General features: G+C 37.7%; 1 protein-coding gene across 7 annotated transcripts in view; it reads left to right on the forward strand.

Annotated features, from left to right (window-relative positions):
* Positions 1–12,108, forward strand: part of LRRC39 (leucine rich repeat containing 39) — a 33,703-nt gene that overhangs the window by 12,818 nt on the left and 8,777 nt on the right. For 2 of the 7 annotated variants that reach the window (XM_057310442.1, XM_057310441.1), the window contains exons 2-6: positions 1–204; positions 3,942–4,134; positions 9,933–10,038; positions 11,102–11,258; positions 11,818–11,954. In XM_057310442.1, the coding sequence (XP_057166425.1) occupies positions 4,022–4,134; positions 9,933–10,038; positions 11,102–11,258; positions 11,818–11,954 (513 nt within the window). In that variant the 5' untranslated portion in view covers positions 1–204; positions 3,942–4,021. The remainder of the gene's footprint in view (positions 205–3,941; positions 4,135–9,932; positions 10,039–11,101; positions 11,259–11,817; positions 11,955–12,108) is intronic. The other 5 variants (XM_057310444.1, XM_057310443.1, XM_057310445.1 and 2 more) reach the window with 4 other exon arrangements.

A 12,108-nucleotide genomic window follows, 5' to 3' on the forward strand; every position in this document is an offset into this window, starting at 1 on the left:
GAGCTCCATGTGATTCTTGCTATTCTCAGCTTTGTCCAAGATCTAAAATTAGAACTCGGCTAACATTACATTTCACTTGATTACAAGTCTGACCGAGGATTTTAATCACTCCGGAGCCACACCGAAAACGATTCTCCCCGAAATCCTCTCTGACCTGGTAAGCACTAACTTTGGGCATGTCAGCTTCTGCATCCACTGGCAGTGGTAAGTATTTTTCAAAAACATTTCTTCCCCATTCTTCACATAGGAAGAGATTGCTGTTGATGACTTTACTGTGTCTGAATTTGCTGAAATGTACAACCGAATTTGGAATTGAATTTAAAAGTCTCCCGTGGGGTTTCATAGTCATGCGTGTAATTGTTTTCCTCTGGAATATTGATTTCTCTCAAAGTTTAGAAGCGGTTTTTTTTGTTTGCTTGTTTTTGGATTTGTTTGTTTCTTTTTTTCTTTCGCCTTCGGAAAGCAGACTCTCCTGGGTATGTCCTTCCCAAACTATGTGCTTATCTGTTATGGTAATAATCAAGGTAGAGAACATAATTCTATGCTGGAGGTAGAAATACATATATCATTATTGACTTGTTTTCCTCAAAGGGAAATTGGTCGCTGTTATAGGAAAGCTGCTGGCTGAATGAAGTTCAGTGGCAAACTGAGGAACCCAGTGAGCATACATGTAGATACTTGGGATATTTGGAAATGTTTTATTATGTGATAAACACTTCAAACTTGCTAAAGTCTGAGACAATAAATTATAGGGTGACTATGATATCCCCAGGGGTTTGGATTATCAGCCTGTGAATCCAAGGTTTCTTGATGGCAAGAAGATCTTACAGTCTGTTTTTGTGGAAACTGCGTGCTTTGCTTAAACACAGAGACGTTTCTCAATTTTCTGCATATTGGCAATTATATATCCATCCTGACATTTTAAACATTTTTGTCCCCTGTAATAGAGTTATTCTTCTACCCCTCTCTGTCTTTGTCTCTCTTACACGGTGCATACTTTTAAGGAAATCAATAACATAGAGGAGGTTAGTAATGAAAAGCAATATTCTCTACCCTATTTCTATCACTCTAGAAGTAAGCATTTTCACCATTTCAGGATTTAGTTTTTGGTGGTTATCTCCATAGTTTCTGTTTTGTTTTGGTTTTTTTCAAAGGTGGTTTTTATTTCTTATCCACTTTAGGCATTATCTGTGGAACTTCATTATGAAAGATGGTGCTTACGTTACACCTCCATAGAGTTGTATCCTTCTTTTTAGTTTCCCCTTTGATTACCTTTATAACTTGAAACAAATCTAGTTCTCGTTCCATAAAAGAGACCGTGTCTACAACTCTCCACTCTGAAGATGTGGCTATTGGTTTTCTTTCGTTCCACCTTTCCATTTCCTTCTTCCACATTCTGTTAAAGTATTTATTTTTATATTTTCAAGATATATTATACTTATTACATTCCATTTTTAGCTTTTTTATAGGTTGATTTATTTCAAAAGTTGATTTCCATCACTCAAAAAAGAAACTTTGTGCCTTTAGCAGTCACTTCCTCTTTCTCCCTCTGGAAAGCCCCTGGATATCACTGATCCACCTTTTTTGTTTTCTCTCTGTTTCTACCTATTCTGGACTTTTCATATAAATGGGATCATACATGGCCTTTTGTGTCTGGCTTCTTTCACTTAGCACACTTTGATTCAAAGTTCACTCATGTTGGGGCGCCTGGGTGGCACAGCGGTTAAGCGTCTGCCTTCGGCTCAGGGCGTGATCCTGGTGTTATGGGATCGAGCCCCACATCAGGCTCCTCTGCTATGAGCCTGCTTCTTCCTTTCCCACTCCCCCTGCTTGTGTTCCCTCTCTTGCTGGCTGTCTCTATCTCTGTCGAATAAATAAAATAAAATCTTTAAAAAAAAAACAAAAAAAAAAAACAAAGTTCACTCATGTAGCATGTATTGGTGCTTACTCCTTTTTATGGCTGAAAAACATTCCATTGTATGGCTATACCACATTTTGTTTATCCAATTGTCCGTTGACAGCCGGTTCTTTCCACTTTTTGGCTATTGTGAATAATGCTACTTCGAGACACTGAGGTAGAAGTTTTTGTGTGAACATGTGTTTTCATCTCTGTTGGGCATAAATCTAGGCGTGGATCTTTTTCTATTTTATACTTTCTCGTTTTTCCTATTTTTATGCTAGGCATGCCTCTTATAAACAATACACAGGATTTTGTTTTTCATTTAATTGGACAATCTCTGTATACTAACTTGCAGCATTTAGTAATCAGGAAAGTATAAATTTGCAACCAGAGTGAGATTTTATGCAGCAGTGTGTTGGTAAGGGTGTACATCAACGGGGACCCTTTCACAGTTCTAGTAGAGAATAAATGGGCACAGTCGGTTTGGAAAACAATTTGGCTCTACCTTATAAATTTGAACATTCACATAAATTATGATCCAGCAGTTCTAGTCCTAGGTATGGACTCGATAGAAGCAATCCCACTTAAGCACCATGAAGATAAGGACAAGAATTTTAGAAAAAATATTGCTCATAATGGCAAAACTCTGGTACCCAAACATCCATATTCATTGGGACAGAAAAACTAAATTATGGCCTAGTCAGACATTTTGGAGATCGTGTCCGTATACGATATGTTTTACTTTATGGAGCCGTATAATTTCCCATGATATGGATGTACTATGACTTACTGATCAAAGTTATATTGTTTCCAGTCTTTTGCTTTTATGAAAAACATTGCAGTGAATAACTTTATAATATGTAATTTTACAATTGAAAATATTTGCAGTATAAATTCCTACAAGTACGAAGGTACATTTGTAGGACTGATGGACATTACCAAATTTCTCTCCATAGAGAACAACCAATTCTACCACCTTCAGGGTCTGCGAGTACCTTTTTCCCTACGCTGTTGCAAATTTCACTTCTTTTCCAAACTTTATACCTTTCTTTTTACTTCCTTTGCCTTCTAGCCATTCTATAATGTTGAATAGTTGTGATTGTGGACTTCTTTGACTTCCTGAATTAGGGAAGAAATAATTCAATTAACTGTGAGTCAGATTCTTTCACTATTACTAATACAATTTGATGAAAAACCAGTACATTTATTTGTAAGGCAAAGAACATTCCATCAAATGGATCTGCCATAATTTACATAACCATTCCCCTATTTGTATTGTCCTTTCCTTTTTGAGATTCGGGTCACAATCCTCAGTATTACACCTGCCCATTTATGATTTATTTTACAAGAGCAAATAATCCCAATATACTGCCAGTTAACTGACTTCCAGCCTGTGCATATAGCATCTAGTTTAAGTGGATATCCCCAAATGCTGGTCTTAAATGTATATATTCATTATTTAATCATTTTCCTCAACTGGGCATGTAAACTAGTTGCAGTTTTCGTTATTAATAATTACATATACCAAAGGAAGTAGACTTGGCTTCACTTTCCACCTCTGTCACATACTAGACATGAGACCTTGAACAAATTGCCCGTCTTCTTTAAGGCTCAGTTTTCTCATCTGTACATTACAGACAATAAAAGCACCCACGGCAGGGCGCCTGGGCGGCTCAGTGGGTTAAGTGTTGTCTGCCTTCGGCTCAGGTCATGGTCCCGGGGTCCTGGGACTGAGCCCCAGGTCGAGTTCCCTGCTCAGCGGGGAGCCTGCTGCTACTCCTCCTTCTGCCCCCCCCCCCCCCGCCCACTGCACTCATGCTCTCTCTCTCGCTCTACACTCTCTCTCAAATAAATAAAATCTTTAAAGAAAAAAGCATCCATGGCATAGTATTTTTATGAGGATTACTAAGTGAGAGATGATATGTAAAGTATATAAAGTAGTCTTGGGAACATGGAAAGTGTTCAATAAATATAGGCTATTATGATCATTTCTGGACTCAGTGACCATTCTGAAACACGTTTTTTTCTCCACTACAATTAGGTCCTTTTTGAGATGGCATCTGTGATTCAGCTATTCAGAACCTAATGAAGTTGGTGACTCTGTGACAATGTGGAGAAATCATGTCAGAAAATGCGGTTTGTACTGGGGCTGTCAATGCTGTGAAGGAAGTTTGGGAAGAAAGAATAAAGAAACACAATGAAGACCTGAAGCGAGAGAAGGAATTTCAACAGAAGTATGCTTTAACGTGTTTGTTATTTTGATTTAGTGAAAATGCAGAACACCATCATTATAGAAGGGAGCACTTATTAAATGTGTTGAATTTGATATTTTTATTTACTGAAAACTCAAAAATATAACTAAAGGATACACCCAGTTCAATTAGGTGTGGCTACGTGATGGTGGCCGCAAAAAATACAAGTGTCCGTATGTGAAAATCATCATTATTTTCAGGCCCTCATAAGAGTCTGTTCAACATTCCTAAGTTTGATTAGTATCATTTAGTCCCCTTTTCAGCGATTGCTTGTTCAGCATTATATCCCTAGGTACTAAAGCACCAGCTGGCAATAGAAGGTCCTAGAGATTCGTACCTATTTGAATAGCCGTGAGTTTCAGCCAGGGTCCCTGTGGGTCGCCTGGTGCCTTGATTTGGACTCTACTTAAAATAGTTTGGCTCTCATTTCCTCTGCCTTCTTGATCTCTACCTATTTTCCCGAATGGATGTCTCCAAAGCATTCTACTCATCTTACAAGAAGAGCCACTTTCCTCATGGATCCCTATGATTCTCATTCACCAGGTCTCTTTCTAAATATTAAATTGTCTTCTGTCTTGCAACATATGTAAATGTTGGGCCATTAATAATGTTATATGTCAATTGTATCTCAGTGGAAAAATGCTCCTGTGTCAATTAGCAAGTAAAACTGATTTAAGGAATGGGGAAGTCCTGAGGCAAGGCAATCCCGAAGCCTGAATAGCTTTAAAGACTCAGTTTCTTTTTATCACCTTCTACTGCTAATCTCAGCGTGTCAGTGTGGTCCTCAGGTTCTCCTCTGTCAGTGTCACGGGATGACTGGTCCACTTCCAGGCATCACAACCAGGCATCATTCTGTTGTCAGAGGAGTGGAGACTATTTCTGTTTCTTCAAGAATGAGGAAGCCTTTCTGAGGTGCATTGGCAAACCTCTCCTTCCCCTCTCATTGACCAGAACTGGCTCATTTGTACTCCCTCAATCCAGTCCCCTTCTGGGGGAACGAGACTATATGATTGGATTAAACAAATTAAGATTTATACCTGGGTTACTTGGGGGAACTATAAGTACTTGAAAATAACAGCTATTCTCCCAGTGAAGAATAGGGGGACAGATTCTTGATCAGCAATTATTTTGTGTCTGCTTTCTGTAAACACAAAAATCTGGATGGGGAGGGGCCATTCTTTCCAACCAAAGCCAATAAGAAGGATAATGATGCTGACAATGATGAGGGTAGCAGCCATTTATTGTGCACTTACTGTTTACTAGACACTCTGCTAAGTGCTTTCTTTGTACTATCTCATTTAATCCTTTCAACACATCGAAACAGAGTGTCCTGATGAGGATTAGATTGCATTACGAGAGAAGGAAAACCAAAATAATGTTTTCTTTTTTTTAAAATTTTTTCAAAAATATTTATTTGAGAGAGAGAAAGAGAGAGAGGGGAGGGGGGCGAGGGGCAGAGGGAGATGGAGAAAGAGAATCCCAAGCAGACTCCCCGCTAAGGGGCTTGATCTCATGATTCTAGGATCATGACCTGAGCCAAAAATAAGAGTCAGATGCTTTTTTTTTTTTTCAAGATTTTATTTATTCATTTGACAGAGCAAGTAGCACAAGCAGGGGGAGCAGCAGAGGGAGAGGGAGAAGCAGGCTCTCCACCGAGCAGGGAGCCCGATGGCCCGATGCAGAGCTCGAACCCAGGCCCCCAAGATCAAGACCTGAGTCAAAGGCAGACACTTAAACCGACTGAGCCACCCAGTGCCCCAAAATAATATTTTCTTTTTTTTTCTTTTTTTAAAGATTTTATTTATTTATTTGACAGAGATAGAGACAGCCAGCGAGAGAGGGAACACAAGCAGGGGGAGCGGGAGAGGAAGAAGCAGGCTCGTAGCAGAGGAGCCTGGTGTGGGGCTCGATCCCATAACGCCGGGATCACGCCCTGAGCTGAAGGCAGACGCTTAACTGCTGTGCCACCCAGGCACCCCTCAAAATAATATTTTCTAAACAAGATATGTTAACTTCTTTGGTGTATTTGATCTGGGGCTGGAATAGCACTCCACTGAGTCAGGTACTCAGGCTTTTATCTAGTTGCTCAACTGTGCATGGCTTCCCTTCCTCAAGTCACTAATGGCCCCAAATAGATAAGCCAACTGCAGCCGACATATTGATCCTCGCTAGCAGGAAGTTGCACTCCTACTTCTGCTAACAGCCCATTGCTATGGTCCATATCTACCTACAAGGGAGGATAGCTAAATGCAGTCTGTGCCCAGTTAAACTTGGAGGATCTGTTATTGAGGAAGAAGAGAAGTAACAGACTCTGCCACACAGGACTGTTCATTTTCTCCTTTTTAAAGATGGAAAACCTGAGGCATAGGCCTAAGTAACTTGTCAAAGATCACGCTGCTAATAAATGTGGATCTGGTATTCAAACCTAAGCAATCCGATTCAGGAAGCATGCTATTCCCCTCAGGGCTTTCTCTAGATTGGCCCTTAAAGCCACTCTTACGAAACCTATTATGTTTGTATTCTGCAATTATGAAAAACTTGACTCTAGAGTACTCCTTATAAATCCTATCCCTTTTTTAAACAGTGGGCGGGAATCCTGACTTGCTTCTTAACTCATGTTACACATGTTTAGTTAAGAACCATTTAATTGGGGCGTCTGGGTAGCTCAGTCAGTTGGGTGTGCGACTCTTGCTTTCAGCTCAGGTCATGACCTTAGGGTTAGGCGATCCAGCCCCTCATCAACTCTGCTTGAGATTCTCTCTCTCCCTCTGCCCTCCCCTGCCCCTCCTACGCATGCGCTCTCTCTCTCAAATAAATAAGTAAGTAAAATCTTTAAAAAGAAAAGAATAATTTCAGCAGCTTCAAGTCCTCTCTGTACAAAATAGGCAAGGGATAAAAAGGTTAAGGATGTAAACTAATGCTTCTTCTCTCAGCTAAAGGTGGCTAAAGATTTAGTTCAAAAAGCCTGAAGTTTAAACAGAAATTGACCTCATTGTCTTTTGATGCCAAGCTGTCTTGAAGAAATCAAGCACTTGGGTAAGAGTTGGTGTGGCAAAATCTGGGAAAGCCTTTAGACTGTAAATAAAAGGGTTTCATAGGAGGTACATAATTTCTATTTAAAATTGAAAGAACATTAAGCTTAGACTAAGTAGTGGATGAATTATAGAATACTAGAGCTGGAAGAGACTTTAGACATTATTTAACCCAAACCCCATTTTAATAGGCAAGGCCCACAGAGGTGGTATGAGTTGCCCCCAGTCACCGAGTTAAGTGATACATTCTGGACTTAGGTCATAGAAATTCAGATCTAGAAAGAATTTAGGAATCAGTATAGAGATGGAAAGAGACTAGCTGAATAATGGTCTCACTGTAAACTCATTAAGGACAGAGGTTTTGCATGCACAATGTGCTGCATAGCATTGGGCATATAATGGTTGCTTGATGAATTCTTTAAGTAAAAGTTTAGGGAATAAGGCACCTAATTGCACTTGTCATTAAATCTTGTTCTGAAATACATAGATCTTTTTGGCAAGTAATGATTCAAATTAATTAAACCTATGTTCTTTGATAACTGCTTCTATTTTTTATTACATATCATTCTAAGAGGCTAAAATTGCAAAGATTTCAATTCTAAACTCATTCTTTCTCATTTCTCATACATTAAAAATTTTCTAGTATCGAAATAAACTTTTGCAACCTTTTACTAGTCATTTTCATAGCTTGATATTATTCTTATGTATGTTTGCAAGAAACAAAAATCAATAGGAATGTTTCAGAATGACAAAGATTTTATGCATTTTTATATCTGAAAAATGAAATCTGAATAAAATTGGAATGTAATCATATATAACTTAACTCTGAAGTTGAACTTATTTGCAAGTCATGATAAAGTTATTAACTATGGATTAGATGTCTAATAAATGCAAGTCAAAAGGACAGTGAGATACCACTTCACGCTCACTAGAATGGCTATGAGCCAAACCATGGACAACAGCAAAAGTAGGCAAGGATGTGGAGAAATCAGAAGCCTCATGTGCTGCTGGAGGGAAGGCAAAATCCTACAAACAATTTGGACACAGTTTAGCAGTTCTTAAAAAAAAAAAAAAGTTAAAAATAGAGTGACAATAGGATGCAGCAATTCTGCTCCTAGGACTATACCCAAGATAAAGGAAAACATATGTCTACATAAAAACTTGTTCACAAATGTTCATAGCAGCATTATTCATAATAGCCAATAAGTGGGATTAACCCAAAAGTCCATCAGCTGATGAATAGATAAACAAAATGTGGTATATTCATGCAGTGGAAGATTCTTCTTCTATAAAAAGGAATATAGTAGGGAAACGTGTTACAGCATGGGTGAACTCTGAATAAACTTATGTTGTGTGGAAAGACCACATATTGTATAATTCCATTTATATGAAATGTTCAGAATAGGCAAATCCCTAGAGATAGAAAGTAGATTAGTGGTTGCCAGGAGCTGGGAAAGGGAGGAATGGGAAGTGACTGCTAATGGGTGTGGTTTTTTACTTTATTTTTTAAAGTTTTTATTTTAATTCCAGTTAGTTAACATACATTGTTGTATTAGTTTTCAGTGTACAATATAGTGATTTAACAATTCCTTACAACACCCGGTGCTCATCACAAGCGTACTCCTTAATCCCCATCACCTATTTAACCCCTCCCCCATCCACCTCTCCTCTTGTAACCATCAGTTCTCTATAATTAAGAGTCTGTTTCTTGGTTTGCTTCTCTCTCTCTTTCCCCCTCACCCCATGCACATTTGTTTTGTTTCTTAAATTCCACATATGAGTGAAATCATATGGTATTTCTTTCTCTGACTTATTTCGCTTAGCATAATATCCTCTACCTTGATCCACATTGTTGCAAATGGCATGATTTCATTCTTTTTTATAGCTGAGTAATATTCCATATATGTATACATACACCTATATATGCATCTGTATATATACATACATGTATATATGTGTATACATACACCACATCTTCTTTTTTTTTTTTTTTTTTAAAGATTTTATTTATTTATGTGACAGAGAGACAGCCAGCGAGAGAGGGAACACAAGCAGGGGGAGTGGGAGAGGAAGAAGCAGGCTCATAGCGGAAGAGCCTGATGTGGGACTCGATCCCGGATCGCCAGGATCACGCCCTGAGCTGAAGGCAGACGCCTTAACGACTGCGCTACCCAGGCGCCCCCATACACCACATCTTCTTTATCCATTCATCTGTTGATGGACACTTAGGCTGTTTCCAAAATTTGGGTATTGTAGATAATGCTGCCCTTTGGATTGGTATTTTTGTATTTCTTGGATAAAAACATAGTGGAGCAATTGCTAGATTGTAGGGTAGTTCTATTTTTAACTTTTCGAGGAACCTCCATACTGTTTTCTAGAGTGGCTGCACCAGTTTGCATTGGGTATGGAGTTTTATGAATGATGAAGATGTTTTGGATCAGATAGTGGTGATAGTTGAGCAACTCTGTGAATATATCCAAAACCATTGAATTGTATACTTTAAAAGGATTAATTTTGTGGTATGCTATTAGTTAAAAAATCTATGGAGAGTTATGACACGTTTCAAAACTTAAATATAGGGCATTTATGATACTAATCATATTTATAATTCTTGCAAAACAAATTCTTTTCTGATTTCCAGATACTATTGATCAAATGGTTGTTTTTGATGGATCACTTTTTGTACAAAAGTGAATGCTACCTATGTATGTCATTCCTAGTGAACTAAAATGTTGTCTGATCTCTTAGGCTAGTGCGGATTTGGGAAGAACGAGTCAGCTTAACCAAGCTAAGAGAAAAGGTCATCAGAGAAGATGAAAGAGTCATTTTGAAGATAGAAAACGAAGAATGGAAGGTAAGCTTCATAGAAGTAATATTTTATTTTTTATATTTTGCGTTTTGTGGGACAGTTGAGAAAATGATTCTGAGGCTGTGTGATTAAGTCCGCAATAGTTAAAAATTCTAATTTTAATAATACACCAAATGAATTTGGGGAACATGAATAACTGAAAAGAAATATAACTTCACATTTTTTTTTGGTAAAAACTCAATCAATTTGCTTCAACTCTGCCTAAAGTTGAGTCATTTGCAATTTTTCTCCTACTAATCCTACTAGTAAACAACTTCTCATTTTCCATAAAAAAGATGACCATCTGCCTAACGAATATCATATAGCTTTTCCAGAACAAGTGCCCAGCTTGAAGTCCACAAAATGCAATAGGATATTCATTTTCTTGAGGTCTACTACCTGATTCATATTCTCTCTCATAAACACACACACACACACACACACACACACACACACACACACACAGTTGCTTAATTACATTAGGCATACTCTAATTTTTATAAGGGTATCTCTACCTTGGGTCAGTGTTTTCATGCATGTAGGTATAGCTAGCTAGTGGCTATTTTCTCTTTGGGCTATTTTAGGTCGAAAGGGAAAAGGCATAGAGTTTAGAAAGGTGGAAACTCTTAAAATCTTTAAATAAAAATCTGTAAAAAAACTTTTATAAAATATTTCAAAATATAAGGCAAAGAGAATTACTGATTAAAATGGTTTTTCGTTTCTCTAGCCACCATATTCTCATTTTCAACTGCATATGAACTCTAAAACAACCTAATACAACAGTATCTTTAGGACATTGTTCTATGGGTGTGTACTATTGACCAAAATACATTATCTTTGTTAATTCTGATTGGGGTTTGAAGGTTTAGTAACCCTATTCACAAAGTAAAGTTCTTAAAACTTAGAAGTAACACAAAGCACTTGGAAATGTAACCCATTAAGGAAAAAAAATATTCCTAAATTCTTTTACAAATCAAGTAATAGCTCTACAATTATACTTCTGTGTGACATGATACTAAAATAATTTAAGTAATATAGTAATTCTGTCACTTCTTTTACTTGAGTTTAGACCCTCCCTTCTTCTCTACTGAAGCTGAATCAGCTACAGGAATGGCAACTTCATAGAACTGGTTTATTAAAAATTCCTGAATTCATTGGAAGATTCCAGAACCTCGTTGTATTAGATTTATCTCGAAACACAATTTCAGAGATACCTCGAGGAATTGGTAAGGAAGATCGCTTTTATGCCTGTGTTTTTTACTGAGAATTTCTTTGATACATGGAATAATGACCTCATCTTTACATAGCCCTGAGTCTTGAGAAAATTGTAGACATCTAAATTGAAGTTTCCAGAGGATCCACGTTTCTGGGATTTACAGAAGTGATTCAATATAAGATTTCAAGGCAACAAAAGTCTCTTTGGAGATATTGTATAGATTCTGGAAACGATCTCTCTTGTTCAGTTAATCTTCCTTGGAGAGAACGGGTTGAAGGCAAGAAAGAAAGAGATTCCTTAGATGAGAAAAAAAATCCCCAAATGGGAAATTGGCCATGATATAGGAGATAAAACAAGATGAAAAAAAAAAAAAACCCATATTTTTTGCTTATAGCACTGATAAACCTCCTTATCTTTAGAAGGGGCAGGACACATACTGGGAAAAGGGAAGAACGTGGGAAGTGTGATTTGCCAATACGAAACTAGCAAGTAAGTTATGCTGTAATACTTAATAACTGGAAACATTATTTTATACCCATCTGTTCTCTATTGTGTATTATTTTTTGTAGGACTGCTCACTAAACTTCAGGAGCTGATTCTTAGTTACAACAAAATCAAGACTGTCCCCAGGGAACTAAGTCATTGTGCCAGCTTGGAGAAGCTGGAACTTGCTGTCAACAGAGATATCTGTGATCTTCCACAAGAGGTCAGAAATATATAAGTGTCTACGATTTTATTCTCCACCTGCTACTGGTTTACTTCTCAACTGTGTGATCACCAAAAATAGCACTAAGAAAGAGATGCTATAAATTTTACTTCAGAAAATATTTAGTGATAATCATTTCTTATTATTGTAACAC

The sequence above is a fragment of the Ursus arctos genome, unplaced genomic scaffold (assembly GCF_023065955.2).
Source record: "Ursus arctos isolate Adak ecotype North America unplaced genomic scaffold, UrsArc2.0 scaffold_12, whole genome shotgun sequence".
NCBI lineage: Eukaryota > Metazoa > Chordata > Mammalia > Carnivora > Ursidae > Ursus > Ursus arctos.